The sequence below is a fragment of the Elephas maximus genome, chromosome 20, assembly GCF_024166365.1.
Source record: "Elephas maximus indicus isolate mEleMax1 chromosome 20, mEleMax1 primary haplotype, whole genome shotgun sequence".
In the NCBI taxonomy this organism is placed as follows: Eukaryota; Metazoa; Chordata; class Mammalia; order Proboscidea; family Elephantidae; genus Elephas; species Elephas maximus.
The window spans coordinates 29,415,147-29,436,530 of NC_064838.1; the positions used below are offsets into that span (position 1 = coordinate 29,415,147).

General features: G+C 40.6%; 1 protein-coding gene across 1 annotated transcript in view; it reads left to right on the top strand.

Moving 5' to 3' along the window:
* The first annotated feature begins 3,339 nt into the window (after nt 1-3,339).
* ARL8B (ADP ribosylation factor like GTPase 8B) overlaps nt 3,340-21,384 on the top strand; it is a 38,499-nt gene continuing 20,454 nt past the window's right edge. The window contains exon 1 of the mRNA XM_049861692.1: nt 3,340-3,675. Coding sequence (XP_049717649.1) covers nt 3,553-3,675 — 123 coding nt within the window. The 5' untranslated portion in view covers nt 3,340-3,552. The remainder of the gene's footprint in view (nt 3,676-21,384) is intronic.

Below are 21,384 nucleotides of genomic sequence, written 5' to 3' on the forward strand. Positions count from 1 at the left end.
AATACAGAATTGGGGAGATACTTAATAACTCTCCTTTATATAGTATTTACACCACTGTCTTAGTTACCCAGTGCTGCCCTAAACAAAATATATCACAAGTGGGTGGCTTTAAAGGACAGGAATTAATCTCACAGTTCTGGAGGCTTAAAGTCCAAATGCGGGTCTCAGCAGTGTCGACTCCGTCTGTGAGCCTGTCTTCTAGTCTCCGGTGTCTGCTGGCAATCGTTGGTGTTCCTTTGCTTGTGGATAATCTTTACCTGCTGTCTGTCCTGTGCATATGTGTGTCTTTGTGTCTATTCTGCCCTTTTTATAAGACACAGATTAGAAGTGTCTGGCATGATCTGATTAACATAACAAAAGAAAAACCTTAATTCCAAACAGAGTCCCATTCATAGGTACGGGGGCCTGGAATTCAACGCGTATTTTATGGGGACACACAATTCAATCCACGACAACCTTACAGATACGACACCTGTAAACAGCTTTAAGGGCATAGATAATAACAAAATAATTAGAAAGTGAAGAATTTTGAATATTAATCGCCTTTCTTTTCTATAAATAACCGTAAGTTCAGTGAACAAAGGAAGCTACAGAGAAATGTCTACAAAATGTTCCTACTTTTGTATATAGGAGAAACTTCCCTGCCCCATATACATGTATAAGTGTTCAGTTGATTGACAAAAGCTGTTAAAATTCATTTCCTCAGAGCTGGGGGACTGAGCACACAAGGAGACAGACTATTACCCTTTCCTTATTACACCTCTGGATTGTTTGTTTTTTTTAATAAACAATATATTGTGCTTTTGTGATAAAAATGAATTTATGAATTCTTTTGTTCTTTTTTTTTTAAGTGAGAAACTAGAATTAGGAGGGGAGGATGGCTTTTCCATTAACTAGGCATTTTAGAAGTGACGTTAACTACAATGATTGTGAAGGCTGAGGAATGTCCAATTCCTTATTTTGAAACGAACTTATTTCTTCACTTGTTCATCTGTTTACTTGTCCCTCTGAGACAGCAGACATCTAAGTGCCTCCTAGAGGTGGTCCCAGGAGCTGCCATCACTCCCTTAAACCAGTAGTTTCCTGAGCCATTTCACTGCTTCTGCTCTTGTCCTCCCACAGTCAATTTACCGCAGAGCCTCCAAAGGGAACTTCTCCAAACATAAATTAGATCACTCTCCTGGCTTCCCATCACACCATGCTCTACTTCATCTGGTTCCTTCCTCTTTCTCCATCCTCATCTCTTCCCACTCCCTGCCTTACTAATCTGTGCCAGCCATACTGTCTTTCTGTTTCTAGAATATTCCACGCTTCTTCTGCCTTCAGGTCTTTACCCTTCCACCACATGCCTGCCTATCTCTCTTCCTCAGCTCATCTAGGTCTCCACGTCCAGGGCCACCTTCTCTGAGGGGTTTACTCTGACCCTAAGTGGAACAGGGTCCACTCCTTTCCTCTTTGTCTCCTTCTCCTGTTCCGTTTCCTTTAGAGTACTCATTATTACCTGTGTTAGAGCTTATATTTATTTATTTATTGTATTGTATGTCTTCCCTGCTACAATGTAAGCTTCACAAGAGCAGGGATTTTAATTTGAAAATCTTGAAGATATTTTTATTTACTTTTTAATTAAATTAAATTTTTGAACAAGCAGCTGATTTACATGGTTAAAAAATCAAAATGGTATAAAACATTGTTCAGAGAAGTCTCATTCCTATTCCTGCCCCTTGCCCATCTGATTCCCCCATCCACATAGGAAACTATTTTCGTTAGTCTTTTGTTTATCCTTCTAGTACTTATTTATGCAAATATAAACACATATATATGAATATATTTATGTTTATATACGTAAAAGAACATATATATGTTTTGTTAGGTGCTGTTGAGTCAATTTTGACTCATAGAGACTCCATGTAACGGCGTAGAACTGTCCCATAGAGTTTTCTTGGCTGTAATCTTTATGCAAGGAAATTGTCAAATCTTTCTCCTGTGAAGCTGCTGGGTGGGTTGGAACTGACAACCTTTGGGTTAGCAGCTGAGTGCTTAACCATCAGGGCTCCTTGAATATATATATATATTCTCACTTTCTATGTTATGCCAAAAGTATACTATGTACATAGTTAGCATCTTGCTTTTTTGTCTCTTGAAAATATTTCCTGGAAATTATTCCATATAAATCCACAGAAAACTTTCTCTCTCTCTCTTTTTTTTTTTTTTACAGCTACATAATATTCCATTTTGGGGATATACCATAGTTTATTTAATCTGCTCTTGACTGATAAACACTTGCGGTTTCCCATCTTTTGCTACTACCAACAATTCAGGACAAGTTTTTTTTTTTTTTTTGTCATTTTTATTTTACAGTTTGTAAGTAATTCCGATTTTAATAATGTTTTATAGACCATATAGTGATCTCTCTCTCATATGTGTGTGTGTTTGTGTGTTTTAGGTGAAAGTTTACAGAGCAAATTTGTTTCCCATTCAACAAATTGTACAGGAAGTGTCCCATGACATTGGTTGCAATCCTCACACTTTGTCAACACTCTCCCCTTTTCTGCCCTGGGTTCCCCATTTCCTTTTACTTGCTTTTCCTACCCCTTCCTGCCTTGTCATCTTTACTTTTGGTCAAATGTTGCCCTTTTGGTCTCCTATAATTGATCTATGGGCAGGTTCTTTTCAGGTGTTACTGTTTATTTTATGGGCCTATTGCTTGGCTGGAAGGTGGTTTCCAGGAATGGCTACAGGTTCAAGTCAGAAGGTTAATTTAGGGCCATGGTCTCGGGAGTTCCTCCAGTCTCTATCAGGCCAGCAAGGCTGGCCTTTTTCATGAATTCTATTTTTTGTTCTACATTTTTCTCCCACTCTGTCCTGAACCCTGTATTGTGATCCCCATCAGAGTGGTTGGTAGTGGTAGCTGGGCACCATCTAGTTCTTCTAGTCTCGGAGTGGTGTTGTGTAAGCTGTAGTGCATAGGGTCTGTTAGTCCTTTGTACTGATTTCTCTCTTGAGTCTTTGGTTTTCTTCACTCTCCTTTACTCTTGGCAGGAAGAGACCACTAGTTGCATATGACAAGGATTTTTACTTTGTGCTAAATCCCCCAAAATCTTGAAGTCTTCCTGCACAGCGTAGAGGCTCAATGAACAATTGTAGAATGAATGAATGAATGTGTGAACGAAGGTTGAATGATCCAACGATGAACCAGCAAACGAGCGACGGTAGAAAGGGAGCTGCAACGCGCCCCGTCGGCGTGGTGTGCTGCAGAAATGGTCCACCAGGTGGCGGTGCAGGCGGCGGGCGTCCCGGGCCGGCGGGCCACGCCGCTCTTGCCGTGAACGCCGGCGGCGGCGCGGGGACGGCCGTGGGGGAGGACGAGTCATATGACTCTCTCGGCTTCCTGGCTCCGGCCGCCGCCGCCCGCCCGTGTCCGCCCGCGTCGTGCCGGGGCCCCGAGGAGCCGTTGGGGGGTCCGGGCCGTGGCCCTCTCGTGTGGAAGCCGCCGCAGCCGCCGCCGCCGCCGCCCACCTGCCCACCCGTCCGTCTTCCCTCCCGGCCGCCATCATGCTGGCGCTCATCTCCCGCCTGCTGGACTGGTTCCGCTCGCTCTTCTGGAAGGAGGAGATGGAGCTGACGCTCGTGGGGCTGCAGTACTCGGGGAAGACCACCTTCGTCAATGTCATCGCGGTGAGCGCCCGCCGCTGTGTCCGCCTGGGACGCCGCCGCCCGTGAGCCCAGCCCAGCGCCTCGTCGAAGGCCGCGAGTTGGGGCCCCCCTCCGCGCGGTGGAGCCCCCCTCCGCGCGGTGGGGCCCCCCTCCCCGCCGTGGGGCTCCCCTCCGCGCCGTGGGGCATGTGGGGGCGGGGGTGCCGAGCCCGACCTGTCACCTCCCCAGGGGTGAGCGTGCGGAGCGTCCCGCGTTGTGGCGGCAGAGCCGGAGCGCCCAGCTCGGCGGCTGGAGGGTTAATTGGATTTAGCTGTCGTGCTCGAAGGGCTGTGCCCTCCACGCGGTTGCGGCTTGGAAAGGGTTAAATTGGGCGTGTTAGCTTTTTAAAGTGTTTGGGGTTGGGGCTTCTCTTGGGTTAGGTTTGTAGGGGCAGCCGAAGGGTTCACGCCAGCCTGCCACTGTCCCCGAAAGGTGGGATTTGGCGAGTCTCTTAGCTCTGTGAGAGAGCTGAGATTTGAACTTTAAGTTGCCACTTGGGACGAAGAGTCCCTTTAGGAGGATGGCAGGAGACCGGTGTGGGCTTCTTGAATTCTGTGGGCGGCCGTTTCCTTCTAGTTCTCTAAATCGCCCTCTTCATCACTTCTTTTTCCTAGTTCCCCTCCCACCCTCTGCCCCCCGGGGGCCGAGATCTAGCTGCTGGCAGCGCTCACTGGTCCTTTCCGGGGAGGGACAGCGCCCGCGTGTCCACAGTGGTCCACAGTGTTTATTAAGCTAAGGAGTTAGCGGCCCCTGCTTTTCAGGAGCAAGGAGATAAAGTCGATTTGCAGTCAGCATAAAGCCAGCAAAAAGAAGAGCTATCTTTTGAGGGTGTTTCACTTTTAAAGAGAAGGAATGGCAGGAACATAGCTTATTCCAGGTTCAGGGAGTGGGTGTCCAGGAGGGAGATGACCCTGGGAGTTTGTAATGTGGTGTTTACTAAAAAATGACTGAGTGGAAGAATGAGTTTAAGTTTTATTTGTTTGGTGGGGGGGGGGGGGAGGGAAATAGGCTTTATTTAGAGCGCAGGAGTTGGTGTGACTCAACCTTAGCTGATTGGGGCTTCTACATGCCAGGGATGAGCTTTAGAACAGTTTTAAAGAGAGATGGCAGCATTCTTCTGCCACTTTGTAGATGACTGTGTAATCCTTATTTAACAGGAGACTAGCTGTCCGACTGGTTTGGTTACAGGAATGATTCAAACATGGCTCTCTTGTTGGAGAAAATAGGTAACTTGTGAGCTTAAATTTTGCAGTAATAGAGCAAAAGCAGTGAGTAAGAAGAATTGGAGAAAAAGAGATGAACAGAAATGCAAACTTCCTTTGCAGAATGTAGTCTATAAGTATAGAGAAAATGTTTGTTGAGTCTTATTGTAATATTATTTTCCCCTCGCCTCCCCCCATCCCCGTTTGAATGAGTGTCTTTTCAGTAAGTATAAAAGAGTGTGAAATGTGTATCTAATGCCACTGAAATTAATGAGGGAAAGCAAACTTTAGGCTACGTATCCATATTAGAACTGTTATATGACGTGGAAAAGATGAGGCTTTATTTAGCTTGAGTGAAGTGAGCTCAGTTAAGCGTAAATTTTCTGATATTCCCTTGAGATAAGAATTGGAGTCACTTTGTAAATCCTGTCCCTTTGGTAAGATTGAATTAATTTGTATTGTAGATAGGTGTATTACTACAATGGTTATATTTGTGGTAGAGAAATAGTTATGATTGGGAAACATAAAAGAGTAAATCTTTGAGAAACTTCTGGTTGATTTCCATGCTATGTTTTCAGTACATAGTGCATAATGAGCGTGAACTTTGAAGTTAGGCAACTCCGGGTTTGAAATCTGGCTCTGCCACTTGGCAACCTTATATCCTTTGAATCTGTGCTCTCCTGTCTGTTAAATGGGGATAATAGTATGTTCCCTACAGTGTTTCTCCGGGAATTAAATGGAATGACAGATACAAGTTCCTAGCACAATGCCTGCCCATAGAAGGGGTTAGGTAAATGGAAACTGTTATTATTTGTAATGGGTACAGTCCTTTAATGCAGAAACAGTGTTTGAAATTTATTGAGGAGAGTCTCAGCTGGGATTATTTCCTTCTTTGAATCTACGTAGTATCCAAACATGGGCTGCCGTAGTGGATTTGTGTATTATGGCAAGCAGTCACATCGAATCTTACGCAGTATTTTAACATTAAGCTGTATTCTGTTTGAATTGTAGTAGTTTGTTAGGTTCTCTTAAAAAAAATCTGGACTGCAGCTAGCTGGGACCTTTCAGATGCTGGAAAAAAAAGGAGACCTCAGTAAATTTCATACCTTTTTTTTCCTTTTCAACCTCTGACTCTAATCTAATCTGTGATTCTTTCAGAATATATTGAGAGTGGGGAAAAGGTTAGTGATTAAAGATGATTTTATAGACTTTTAGACAGACACAGTGTGTCCTGAACAGTAGATTTAGCCTTACCTTAAAAAACAAAACAACCTGACTATTCTTCGTGTTTGTATAAAGTGTTCGGTCTGTTGACTCAGAGAAATGCAGTTCTGTTGAGCACTAAGTCATTTTCTGAAGTTGGCCATTTATTCAAATTCAGCAAGTAACTTTGGAGGCATGAAAGGCTTCAGGTGAAGCCATTTGTGTTTTTGTAAAAATTAAAATGTTGCTAGATCTTCCTTCAAAGTTAAGAAAAATTTAATAGATGTCATTTACCTTACTCAAAATGTTTGTGAGACTGAAATACTTATATGCAGAATTTGGACCAATTTTAAAAGATTAGGCAGCTTCATTACAGAGAGGTTCAATCTTAAGAAAATGTATATTGTTGTAGTTTTAAAATTGAAATGACACCGTATCTTAGCTAATATTTTATATAGAGACAATCGCTATATGTAGTGTTTTCTTTAGGACATTTTACAAAAGAAATATTCCTGGTCACTATTGCTAAGCATTGTGACAGTTGTTGTGTAAGAAGTCTTCTCCCCTGTATGTGTAATGTATGTTGGGTAATCTTTCTTTTCAACTGGGACTGTTAGATGGATTATAGTGTAGCTGGTTTTAAGAAATATTTAAAAGGATTTGGCAAAACATTATGAGGTAAATTTTATAGAAATTGTATAATTTTGAAATGGTTAACTAGTTGCTGAGCTGGTCCCTACTCATGGAGACCCCATGTGTGTCAGAGTAGAACTGTGCTCCAAAAAATTTTAATGGCTGGTTTTCAGTGATTCGTTGGAAGTAGACCGGCAGGCCTTTCTTCCAGGGCACCTCTGGGTAGACTGAAACTTCTAACATTTCTGTTAGCAGCTGAGCAAGTTAACTGTCTGCACCACCCAGGGACTCCTTGAAATGGATAGTATTACAAAAATCTGTCTACACTTTTGTGAGGGAAACGTTGTTACTGCTGAAAATTCAGGAAAAGAAGATATTTGGGAAGATTGTAGAAATCTGAACCTAGAATCATTTTTAAGGGTTGGTAGAAACCTTCATTGAGGTGCTCTGGTGGCACATTGGTTAAGCGCATGGTTGCTAACTCTCAAGGTTAGGGGTTTGAACCCACCAGCCAGCTGCCCTGCAGGAGAAAGATGTGGTGGTCTGCTTCTATAAAGATTACAGCCTGGGAGGCTACCATCACTGACTGCTCTGCCAGGAATCACAATAGAGGTCCCAGACAGAGCTGGAGAAGAATGTAGAACCAAATTCAAACTCATACACACACAAAAAAGACCAGAGTTACTGGCCTTACAGAGACTGGAGAAACCCCAAGAGTATGGCCCCCGGCCTTCCTTTTAGCTCAGGAATGAAGCCACTCCTGAGGTTCACCTTTCAGCCAAAGATTAGACAGGCCCATAAAATGAAATGAGTCTAAAGGGGCACACTAGCCCAGGGGCAAGGACTAGAAGGCAGGAGGGGACAGGAAAGGTGGTAATAGGGAACCCAAGGTTGAAAAGGGGAGAGTGTTGACGTGTCGTGGGATTGGTAACCAGTGTTACAAAACAGCGTGTGTACTGCTTACTTAATGAGAAGTTAGTTCTGTAAACCTTCATCTAAAGTACAATTAAAAAAAAAAAAAGGTTACAGCTTTGGAAACACTATGGTGCAGTTCTCCTCTGTCCTGTAGGGTCACTATGATTTAGAATCGACTTGACAGCAGTGGGTTAGAAACCTTAAATTAGTGCTCTCAGGTCCTTATTTTACAGTTGTGGCTAGGAGATCCAGCGAGATGAAGTGAATTTCCTAAGGCTACAGAGCTGATTGGTAACAGGGATAGGAGGATTAGAACCCTGGGCCAGTGCACTTTCTACTTTCCCCACCTGCTGCTGTAGGTTCAGCTGAACTTAAAGCCCTAAGAGCTGTGGATTGGGAGATTCTTAATGCTTTAAAAAAATATATATATATATATATTTATACATATATATTAATATGTTCCTCTTTTGAGGCTGGATAACATTTGAAATCCAGACATTGTCAATATGTTGGTTAACATTTGAGGACGATGAGATGAATTAGGGAAGGGAAAGATAATCTGCAGGAAGTAGGAGTAGTGGAATATTATGCTTGGGAATTTAAATAACCAACAAGTTATTGAGCTACCTTTAAAAAGCAGAAATCTATGTTTGATCAGAGTGTCTATGGCAAAACTAGTTTTTAAAGCCAGTAAACTGTGGCTTAAGTCTAGGTGTTTAACAAATCTGAAAGTTAGTCTTTCCAAGGAGATTGCCTTCAAGTACAGATTAAGAATTGTGGACCATGAGATGTCCTGCCCAGGAGCATCCCTTCAAAGTTCTTTACCCTCCATTCTCTAGCCCATTTATTTTTCCATGCAGGCCCAGAATATCAAAAGCCAAATTTTCTTATTAAGAAGTTGTGCAAGGGCAGTGATGCCCTGAAAATGACTGTCTTAGAGAATATTTCACAAGCTAAAACACTTTTCATGTTTCTCAAAATATATTAGTCACTGAGCATAGATATAAAAATGCGTTGCACCTGTAAAAATAGTTTCTTGAATGTTAACTTTTAGGAGATGATTTTTTTTTTGTGATTATGAAAATAATATAGTCTCATTGGTAGAAATTTAAAAAGAAGACACCAGTATAAAGTATCTCTACCACAGAAAGTTAGCTACTGTCAACATTTCAAAGTACTATGTCTTTTTTGTCTTTTTTAAAATGAGCATATCCAACCACCTTTTAAAAAGTTTTTGAGATGACACTATTTATGTTTTGTATCTTGGTTTGTTTTCTTTTAATCATGGGGCTGGCAATTTATGTCTAAAACCATTTCTAATACCTTCCTAATTTATTCCTTTTTGCAGACAGTATATTTGGTCATTCTCACATTATTGGACAGTTGGGTGATTTCCAGGTTTTTCCTCTTGTACATATTTTGGTTGGGTTCTTGAGTTGGCATTACAGGATCAAAAGATATGACCGTATTTTAGATCACATGGCTAAATTGCTTCCCAGAAAGTGTACATTTCCACTGAGGTCTTCTCAATGAATTTCATATGTAAATTCAGACTCCACTTAAGTGCTTTTGTTCTTTGGTATTTTTAGGGCAAAAACATAGTTTTGTTGATAAGATAAAGTAAACCAGCAGTTATTTTAAACTATTTTGTTAGATATTGTTCTGTTTCTGTGTTTAATGAGTTTTATCTTTCAGCAATTGCTAAGTCTGATGCTGTAAAGAAAGAGAACATAATTCTTTTTTCCATTTTCTTTTATCAAACTTTGTAGGCAGGCCACATAAATACAGTTCCTTTAGCTGTCATGCTAATTTGTTTTAAACTTATTGTTGGATTCTGTTAGTAGTAGTTCATATCCCAGAATTCTGACGTTTCCATGCATCCTCATCTAACCTTGCCTTACTGAAGTGGGGTGCTATTCTTTTTATTTTTATTTTTTGCTTAGAAATCATCTTTTCTAAACCAGAGTCTTAAGAAAGTTTGCCAAGTAGGCCACTTTTAGAGATTATAGCATATGAATTTCCTTGAATTCATAACTTGAGTGTCTATTATAACAGTGTTTCGTGTTCTTTGAGCTCATATTTGAGAAAAACAAGGACAAAAGTATCAGCCTGTTTGCTGAGTATTAAAAATTAAGTTATTTAAGTTATTTAGTTTTTCTAAGATGTAACATACCAAAATTTAAATCTTTAATGGAATAATTTGAATTAGTTTCTTCAAAATCAAAGCCATAAGCCTTAAGTTCTATTGTGCTTTTTTTTTTAAGCTTACACTGTTTCTTAAATTGGATACTGGATCTTGCATTTGGATCTGATTTCATAGTTTGCCCTGTCTTATACACCAAAATAACATTCTTATTTTATATCCTCAGAGGAACATTTTTTAATTTGCAGATCAACAAAGCTTTAGAGTTTACTTAAAAATCATCTGCTCTAAGAATACTGCATTTCGTTTTTTAATTATAATACAAAGGATTTTAGGTTTCAGATATGTACGTAGTGATAGATAGATTTGAAGTAGATTTCTGCTCGAAAATTGGAGGCCTTTACTCCTAAACTGAGGAGTCAGAAAAGTTATCTGTTGTAAAAAGAAAACTTATACCATGTATCACAGATGATTGACAAAATGATATTAAAAATATCTTTTATACCAATTTACTTAGTAGGAGTTCCTTTATTGTCTACTGAGGTAGTTTACCCTAAGAATACATTTTGACTTAGCCATTCCACTCCTAAACATTTACCTAAGAGAAATGTCCATTCAAATACTTGTACGTATGTGTTCAGAATAGCATTATTTGTTTAAAACAACTCAAATATTCATCAACAGGTGAATGGATAAAGAAAGTGTGGTATATACATACAATAGAATATTACCCAGCAATAAACCCGGACCCAGTGCCATCAAAGAAATAATTGATACAGACTACAACATGGATGAATATCAAAATAATTGTGCTGAGTGTAAGAAGCCAGACCCCCCTCAAAAAAAAGAATATATGTTGTATGAGCCCATTTTTCTAAAATTCTAGAAAGTGCATATTACTCTGTAGCGACAAAGCAGATCAGACGTTGCCCAGGGATGGAAGGGGGGGACATATTATAAAGGGGCAGAAGGAAACTTTCAAGGGTAAAGGTTATGGCTTATTTTTATTTTCTTGATTGTGGTGATGATTTCATGAATACATTCATGTCCAAACTCATAGAATTGTGTGATTTAAATATATGCTGTTTATTGTCAGCCAGCTATACTTCACTTAAGTGCTCAGCTGCTGACCAAAAAGTTGGCGGTTCAAATCCCACTCAGTGGTTCCTCCGGAAAAACACCTGGTGATCTGTTCTCATGAAGCTTGGAGCCTAGAAACCCCGTGGGAGAGTGTCGCTCCGTCACGTGGAATTGCTGTGGGTCGGAATTGACTTGATGGCGCCTGACAGCAACAAAACTAGAAAACAAAAGAGTGTATTTTGAGCTTAAATTTGCTGGCATGGAAGGTAGTGTGGTTTATTGGGAATACATTTAAATTAAATGGTATATGAGTTAGAATGGTACAGTGGTGAAAAGCTGCTTGGGTGCAGGTCCTCACTCCTCTACATACTTGTATTATTTTTGGCAAGTTATTGAACCCCTCGATGCCTGTTTCCGTATTTGTAAAAGAATAATAATACGTTTCTACCTCAGAGTGTTATGATTTAATGCATGTAAAACACTTTACAGTGCAAAGCATGTAGGTAGTGCTTCATAAATGTTAGCTGCTAGATTACTGTAGGAAACCCTGATGCCATAGCGGTTAAGTGCTACAGCTGCTGACCAAAAGGTCAGCAGTTTGAATCCACCAGGCCCTCCTTGGGAACTCTGCGAGGCAGCTCTTCTCTGTCCAGTAGGGTTGCTGAGTTGGAGTCAACTCAATGGCAATAGGTTTGGTTTTTGGTTTTAGGTTACGGTAATGGGATCTTAAGGGCAGGGATTTCTGTCTCTTTTGTTCATTAATGCATTATAAGTGCCTGGCACATACTAGGTGCTCAGATGTATTTTTGATGGAAAAATAGTATTTGAAATATAAAATTAAACAAAAATTATGTTTTTATGATATCCATGTGGAGTCCAGCAGTTTTGGATTTGAATATTGACACTGGCATGTACCAGTTGTGTAAATGGCTCTGTGGCTTGCATTTTCCTCCTCTGGGAAATGGAGGTGATCATAGAACCTACCTTACTGAGTACTTGTGAGAGTTAAATAAGTGAATGGATGCAAAACACTTCGCACAGTGCCTGACACATCTAAAAAAAGCACCCAATAAATGGTGACTGTTACTTACCAGGAGCAGGAGTAGATGGAATTATTAACTCTTAAGTTCAGTTTCCATTTAGATTTCTCTTGGTTGTTGTAAAAACAGCATGGAGACCCCTCTCTCTCTCCACAAGGGGGAGGGAAAATCAAGATCAGCAGCTCAAGGCTGATTACTATGAGGTGAAGGTCATATGTACCTTCTCTCTCCACCATCTTAACAATTCTAACACCAACTGTCCCTCCCACAGCACTCTCTACTTCTCTGCTGGGCCCAACTATTTATTGCAGTAGCCATGCACAGCTCACAGACCATACTTAGGATTATGGGGTTAATTAGGGAAGTTAACAGGTTACGGTTCAGGCCAGAAACACTGAAGGATACAGTTCTTCCTTCAGGACAGCCTTTTCAGAGCTGTGCCCATTGGAACACCTCTCCATGGGCCAGGAAGCCCAGGACGTCAGCTCCTGCTTCCGGGTCTCTGCCTCCACTTCTCACCCTCTTCAGGATTACAGCTCCTGCTCTCTAGGTCTCCTGCTTCCAGGAGCTCCTGTGCAGAGGGATTCTGGATACAAAAGCTGGCTCCTGGCTGTTTATTCTTAGTGATGGTAGGGTTGTCTTTTCCCCATCTCTGGGCTGGCTTGTTTCAATCCAGTGTGATGGCAAAACCGACCCGTCCCTGTGCTGGGCTACAGTTACCCTATCTGCACAGCCTGGCCCAATCACCTGGGTGACAGTTATAAGACCATGGTGAGAAAGGCCACCCAAAAGCAATCCATTACACCACAGTAATATTTTAAATATTAATAGCTTTCGTTTAGGAAGTAAGCCTTTTTGTTTGTTTTAATTCTTGGAATAGTTTTGGGCACATTATAATTTCTCATGGTGAATTTAATTTATAACAGATGGACTGGTGGGAAGAGTGTCTCAGCCTCTAGAATAGGCTAGTAATTTTTGTTGAATCTAGAGTTCTTTCTTTTAGAAGAATAAATTAGACCTGATATACTTCCCCTGGAAACCCTGGTAGCATAGTAGTGAAGTGCCGCGGCTGCTCACCAGAAGGTCAGCAGTTCAAATCCGCCAGGTGCTCTTTGGAAACGCTACAGGGCCGTTCTGCTCTGTCCTGTAGGGTCGCTATGAGTCAGAATGGACTCGACAGCAGTGGGTTATACTTCTCCTTGGTCAGTGATTACAGTGATTTATTGTGGAAACATTTCTGAACAGGGAGTTGGAAATATGAGTTGTCCTTTTTCTCACCTCACCATTGACTAATGGCAGAACTGTGGACAAGTCATTTAACTTCTTTGTTCTTCATTTTTGATGTTTGTGAAGAGTGAATGATCATGAGAACCTTGAACCTTGATGCTTGAGAGTGAACGATGCTTTCTTGTACCTGGAATTAGAAGTTCTAGGTATGGATCAGAGAATTAAACGTATGAAGGCCCCAATAGGATGCTGGTTGTAAATTATCAGTCCCTTTCAGAAAGAAAAGCTGAGGTGGTTTGCAACTTTATGGTAAGAAGTGAAGGAAGGGAATAGCTGTCCCCTAGAATTTTAAAAAAAAAAAAAATTTTTTTTTTTTTTTTTTTTAATATGGAGCCCTGGTGGCGCAGTGGTTAAGAGTTCGACTGCTAACCAAAAGGTTGGCAGTTCATATCCACCAGCCACTCCTTGGAAACCCTGTGGGGCAGTTCTGCTCTGTCCTATAGGGTCCTTTTGAGTCAGAATTGACTCAATGGCAACTGGTTTGGTTTTTTTGGCTTCTACAGGTATATGCCTAGATAGCCCTTTTTAAGAAAAAATTAATTTTTTAAAATGTGTTTTTGGTGAAAATTTACACAGCAAATTAGGTTCTCATTTAACAATTTCTATACTTACTATTCAGTGAGATTGATTACATTTTTTACAATGTGTCAGCATTCTCATTATTTCCATTCTGATTATTGTTTCCATTAATCTAGCTTCCTTCCCCCCTCCCCACCCCAAATCTTTGCTTTATGGTAAATATTGACTGTTTGATCTCATATATGTGATTATTTAAAAGAACACAGTACTCATGGGTGATACAGTTTATTTTATGAACCACTCTGCACTGTTATTTGGTTGAAAGGTGACCTCCGGGAGTGGCTTCATTTTCAAGCTTACAGGATATCTCAGGGCCATAGTTTCGGGGGTTCCTCTGGTCTCTACTGGTTCAGTAAGTCTGGCCTTTTTTAGGAATATGAGTTTTGTTTTACGTTTTTGCCCTCTTCGGTTCAAGACCATCTATTATGTCCCTGGTAAGAATGGTTGGTGGTGGTAGCTGGGCACCATCTAGTCTTCTGGTCTTGCAATAGAAGAGGCTGTGGTTAGATAATACTTTTTAAATTTGGATAAGACTGTAATATTGATGTCTGTGTGTCTGTATATTGTAATGTTTTAAACAGAATTTAAGATTAAAACCAAAAACCAGACCAGTTGCTGTAGAGTTCATACTGATTCATGGTGACCCTGTGTGTGTCAGGAAAACTGTGCTCCGTGGCATTTTCAACGGCTGTGATCTTTCACAAGTGGATCTGCGGGCCTTTAGTCCGAGGTGCCTCTGGGTAGATTTGAACTGCCAGCCTTTCAGCTAACTGTTTGGACCACTCAGTGTTGACAGCTATAAATTTGCAGTCCCCTACAGGTACTCTAAGGAGCCCTGGTGGTGCAGTGGTTAAGTGCTTAGCCGCTAACCGAAAGGTCAGTGGTTCAAACCCACTGGTGGCTCCACTGAAGAAAAGACCTGGCAATCTTCTCCTGTAAAGATAACGGCCAAGAAAATCTTATGGCACTTTTACTCTGTTATATGGGGTCTCTGTATAGGCAATCTGCTGTGTCTCAGTTAGCCCATTTTTTTGAGGCAAGAAATGGGCTCTGTAGACCTGGCCAGAAGTTTTGGCAGCTCCCTCTTCCATGTGCCGGCTTAAGAGCGGGCTCAGACACTGATTACTAGGCCTACCTTTCCTTCACATTTTTCTTGAAAGCTCATTTTGCCTGTAGAAAGTTTTAATGCAAATACATAGACTTCATCATTTCTCAATAGTTCTTACCAGAGGAAAATCTAGGAACAGGAAGAAACCATTTTTTAAATTTTTCCATAATGTAGCTGCTTTATTTCTTTAGCTTTTTGGCCTTCCTTTTTTTTTTTTAAATTCATTCAGTGAGTTAAAAAATTTTGTGATTCTTAAAAAGAAAATATATAATCCATATTCAAATTAAAAAAAATAGTACAGATAAACAAGAAAAATCTTTACTATTATTAAGAAATAATCACTGTCAATATTAGGCTGTATGTCCTTCCATATGTCTGTGCCTCTTTATATACAAATATATGCATTCTTGGTAATAGTGAGAGGAGCCTACCGTACATACTAGAGTGTGATTTCATGTCGTTTCCTTGATGGTGTCCGCTTGGATGACTAATAGGCAACTCACATTCAGTCAGTTCAAGGTGGAACTTTTGATCCCCTTCTCCCCCATTCCAAGGGCTCAGTATTGACCCATTTCTTAAAAATATTAAATGGACATCACAGGCTTTAATTAACCCTTACGTGTGTATTGGTTACAACCAATATTTTTCTCTGTTGAGTTATTGAAATGCATGTGCCTAAAGTTTTGTTTTTTTTATAATTTTTCTTCACAAGTCCCAGAAATGAAATTACTGGGCCAAAAGGTTTGACAAGTTTTAGCCTTTGGGTTTCCCTATCACCTTAGATATACTAGGTATCATCCTAAGTCAGTCTCCATCACATCATCTCCATCATTATTTTACCACACTTATCATCATCAGAAATTATCTCGTTCCTTTGTTTATTGTTTCTGTCCTCTTTCTGGATATAAGTTCCATGGGGCAGGGCTTTGTCCTTTCATTGCTGTGTCCCCACTGCTAAGAAAGTGTCTGGCATATAATAAGCTAAATAAATGAATGGTTGTAACAACAAAGTTTATCCCTTCTATGTATATTTAAACTATGTGATTTTAAGTATAAATAGAATGAATATACTTTAGATAGACACAGTGCCTCCTGTCTAGGCATTGTGATAGGAGATAATTCATAAATGTACCAGACAGGGTCACTTATGGTAGAATATGTAGCCGTGTATAGAATTATTAAGTGCCTTAGGATTGGTACAGATGCTGTGGGACTTCTCTCCCCACCCCAATCCTGCAGTGGCAGGAATGGCCCTTGACCCAGGTTTTGAGAGCAGGCTAGATTTCATTCATTCAGGTATTGACATCAAGCACTGTCCTAGACAGCGTGGACACAATGGGGAGCAAAGCAGACATGGTTCCTGCTTTCATGGAGAGTCCAGCATCATGGGGAGGAGAAAAGATATTCTGAGAAGGAACAGCAAAGGCACAGTCCAGAGCAAGAAGTTTTGTTGGATTGGGTGTAGGCTGCATGAAGGGGGAAAAAAAAGCCTGGAAAAGTAGACTGAGTCATCTCCCACAAGGCTTTGACTGAGTTTGAATCTGTAGTCAGGGGGACAAGATGATAAGACTTCTGTTTCTAAAGGATTAATTTAGTAGCAGTTACAGAGACTAATATAGGTGTGTGTTTGTTTATAGAGATTATTGGCAAGGGAATTGGTTGCAAAGTTAATATAAAGGTCTAGTTGTGAGAGAATGAAGGAGACAGTGGGGAGGAAGGGAAAGATAAGCACTATTATGGAAGCAGAATGAGTACAATTTAGCAGTTGAGTCAGATGTACAGGACAAAGGAGAATTGCAGTCAAAGATTCTTTCAAGAATTTGAGTGAATGATGGGGACTGTCGTTGTGCCATATAACAGATAACTGGTTCAAGTGGAGGAGGGGGAATAGGCTTAGAAGAGAAAGGGATGAGTTAAGTATGAAATATATTACATAATTAATTACGTAAAAGGAATGCTGTTTGGGATGAAAGGACATTACTGCTGTATTTAAGTATAGTGGGAGTAAAACTGAGAAGTAAAATTTCATATAATTTATAGCTTTGTCATCAGGAGTAGTAACAAACTTTAGTTGAGGATCCAATCCTGGTTTCCGTTCAAAAGAGTGAGTTGTGGAGTAATTTTTTTCCTAGTGATTCCTGTAGGTTATCCTTCTCTGCTGATGACTTGTTTTGCCAATGTTTTGTATGCTAGGACTAAGCGGAATGTTCTCCACTCCTCCCAGAATCGCAGTTGGGTACCTTGATTTATTTGTGGTGCTTATTTATGCACATTAATCTGTTGCCAAAGTGCGGGCTGCCCAGAAGAGGTCCTCATCTGAACCACAGGCCCTTTAGGCAGCTGGGATAGAGGCTCTGTATTTGAAGTGGCTCAGTTGTTTTTGTAGGCTTGAAAAACTTTGCTCTCTTGTTTGAACGGGAATGTTTTCATCCCTGTGGACTACCTGTTTTAGTTTTGTATAATGTCTTTCTGCTGAAGAGAGGTCTGTGTAACTTGTATGCTTTAAACTTAAAGGATATCTGATCTCTTGGAATTTAAATTGGGATTTTCTTAGGTGCTGGGTAAACATGCAGATAGTGTTAGACTCAGAATATCATTTTTCTTCTCAGATTACAGTACTCATCGTTTTACAGTGTGGTTGAAAAGACAAAGTATGATCCTCAGTCTTCTCCCAGTTCTTACTTAGGCTGTTTGATGTCTGTTTAGAAACTCACTTAGCGCAGCAGTCTACTGTGGATTCATTTATAGTGCGCAGAGGTACCAGCTCATTTTGGACCATGTGGGCACTGCCGTAAAACAAGTTAGGAAATGGCTGTTCCACCTTCACTTTTGTAGTTCTTGAGGACAGCTAAGGCAAAGACTGTTCCTAGACATCCTATTATTGCTTAATCATCCTTCTCCTTTATCCCCAACACTCAGGGGTATTCAATAAAAACCCTTTCATTTATTTAATTTATGGAGCATTTGACTATTTTGTAAAGTGCTTTTATACACAATGCATTGTTTGATTCTTTTGGCCTCTTACTGGCTTTTATTAAGATGAAGAAAGGTTAAGTGACCCAGTGGTCACATAGGCCTGGAATTCAGTTCCAACTCCCAGCCTGAATGCTCTCTCTGCTCCATAGAAAAGATGAGTTATGATGAGTCTGGGTTCTTTACAGAAGTATTTTCCTTTAGGGTCTAGGTTTGCCACTTGGTAAGTACAACCCTTCCAAGTCCAGTGATTGAAACTACTTCAGGAATTGAATGTGACCACCCGTCACGTTCCATATGCATTTTTAGCTTCCTTTGGCTCTTTGTTGCCAGATGCTTCAAGTCTACTTTATTGGCTATTTTAGTACTTCCCTATATTATCGTTTCTAGGAACATTGGTAAGTTGCAGTATTTGCTATGGTATGTTTTGGAGAAAGGCTTAAAATTTTTTTTTCTTTTAATTGTGCTTTAGGTGAAAGTTTACAGCTTAAGTTCTCATACAAAATTTTTTCTCCTACTGTTTTGTGACATTAGCCGCAGTCCCCACAATGTGACAGCGCACTCCCTCTTTCTACCCTGGGTTCCCTGTGTCCATTCAGCCAGCTCCTGTCCCTTCCTCCCTTTGCATCCTGCTTTTGGACAGGAGCTGCCCATTTGGTCTCATATCTGATTGAACTAAGAAGCACATTCCTCATGTGTATTATTTTTATTTTATAGTCCTGTCTAATCTTTGAAGAATGGGCTTTGCGAATGGTTTCACTTCTGGGTTAACAGTGTGTCTGGGTGCCATAGTTTTGGAGGTTCCTCCAGTCTCTGTCAGATCATTGAAGCTGATCTTTTTACATGAATTTGAGTTCTGCATTTTTCTCCTGCTCTGCCCGGGACTCTGTTGTGTTCCCTGTCAGGGTGGTCATTGGTAGTAGCTGGTCTCAGGCTGGTGGAGTCTCTGATTCTTGTGGTCCCTTAGACCTTTGGGCTAATATTTTCCTTGTATATTTGGTTTTCTTCATTCTCTTTTGCTCCAAGTGGGATGGGACCAATTGATGTATCTTAGATGCCACTTACCGAAGTGGGATGTAGAACAATTTCTTAATAAACTTTGTTATGCCAGTTGACCTTGATGTCCCCTGAAACTATGGTCCCCAGTCTGAAAGGAGCTTAAGTTTGCCAGTGAAAATTAGCAAGGTGGAGAGGGATGGGGGAAGTAGGCCTTTGAAATAAATATTTGACTATGTTTGATGGAGAATGAAATGTCCAAGATGCCAAGCCATTTTTTTTTTGGTCCCCTGGTACTGCTTTTCTCTTAGCTTAGAAGGCACTGTCTTACTCGTTGTTTAGGACCCAGATCTGCAAAGCCTTACCCCAACTTTTCTCTTAGGCCAAGTTACTGCGTCTAGATTTGTTTTCATAGCACTTTGTTCAAAAGCGTATTTATTTATGCTAATTAACTGCTCATTTGTCTCTACTTCCAGAACTCCTTTATTAGTACTTATGCCCCCTAAATCCCTCACTGGGTCTGATTCATAGTAGGTGCTCTGTGATTATTGACTTAATAGACTGTAGCAGTATAATGTTTAAGTGTGTTGAGTCAGACAGGCCTTAGGTATAAATTCTGTTTCTCCCAGGGCTCTTACTTTCTTCATGGTTGATGTTGGAATGAGAATAGTGGCTCCATGGTGAGACAGAACAACCCAGTACCTGGCATAGAGTAGGTAATTACCATTGTGCTTGGTATAATACTTGGGGATTAAGGCAGGAGCATGTATGTATTCCAGTAAGATGGGAAATAAAACAGAACCCCTCACTCGTGATGTGAGCACTGACTAAGAGATTCAATTTTAGAGAGGGTTGAAAGGTTCCTGAGTTGCAGGATGGAGGTGTACTGAGCATAAGGGCCTAGTTTCTGATTCTTGATGGTTTTTGTCATTCTGAGAGAAACTAAAATACAGACAGTCCTTTGTAATAACCCACCACAGATGAGCATATATGTTTGGGGTAACCTGCTGACAAATTAGGTAGCCTATTTGGTTTGTCTTCCTGTTGGTAAATTTGGTGTAGTTAGGTGGTCCAGTGGTAAAATTCTCGCCTTCTATGCAGAAGATCCAGGTTCACTTCCAGCCAGTTAGCCGGTGAAAACTCTGTGGATCACAGTGGTTGGATCTGTAACCAATCATGGGATGCCACAGCACCAGACAGCCTTTTGTTCCTGTGCATGGGGTCATCATGAGTTGGGGGCCGACTCAATGGCAGCAAACAACAACTAGTTTTGGCTTGGTGGAAGAGATCATGATTGTTCCAAGTTGGTATTTTTCTCCTACTTAAGAGTAGAAGACTGGCATAGTTTCCATTTATAACCTCTCAGTTGACCATTGAGTTTGTAGTTTGTTGTTGTTCAGCAACGTAATATATTGGGTTCAAACTTCAATACAAACAGTGGCCCTTGCTTATCTGCCAGCAAACAACCCTCAGATGCCTAATGCATTATAATTATGGGGAGAGTAACTTTAGGATTTTGAATCTCAGACCTGAGTTCAAATCCCAGTTTTGCTACTTTTTAGCTCTGTGACCTTGTGACCTTGGCCTCAAGTTTCTTTTTTCCCGTAAAATGAGGCCAGTAAAGTGAATAGTGTTACGATGCTAAATCATTGTTATTAAGAGTGTAAGACAACAACACGTATCCCATCTAATAACAATGGTGTATGCTTTTTCTTTTTCATGCTTTATCATGTAACTTGTCACCCCAGCCTCTCTTCCTGCGCTTTTAATTCTTTGCCAAACTCCCTAACCTGATGGTAGTAGTAAGTGGGATTGTGGACAGCTCCTGAATAAATAATCACAGGTTAGTATCTAGAAGGCAATGCAATTTGGGACTTGAGCAATGTACAGTGACTCAGTACTTCATGACTCTCCGTCATTTATGGGCTAAGTTTCGGTGTGAAACAATGCTGATGATACTGACTGGGCTAATGGAGTAGTTTTACAGTGTTTGTTTCTTTAAGGGTACCACAGAGTGCCAGAGAGTGCCAAATGGCTGTTGAAAGAGAATGTATTCAGACCTTGGCATTTTATGCAGCCACATCACTGTGTAGCCATGTGTTGCTTAATGTCCAAGATAAGTTCTGTCAGAATAGGATGTTATGTGATTTGAATGTTGTGCGAGCACCATATGTATACAGGTAATCTCCAGGTTACGAATGTCTGACTTTATGTACAACCTGTAGTTAGGAGCCAACCCCGTAAAGCCTATTGTATTAAAAACCACAGACGTATATGCAGGCTGATGTTGCCTGAAGGGATGTTATGCTGTGCATGACTGTACTGCTCAGGAACCTGGTGCGAAGCAGAGATGTCTAAAAGATTCCATGTACTTTAGTTTAAAATGTTATTTTAGGAACTAATAACTTTAATATATTAAAATGTAAACAGTAACAAACATTTTCCAATGGGGGAAAACACAAAACAATCCATGGAAGAGGTAAGAGTGAAAATCCATGAGGTGGAAAAATGTTAAGACTAATAGATGGAACT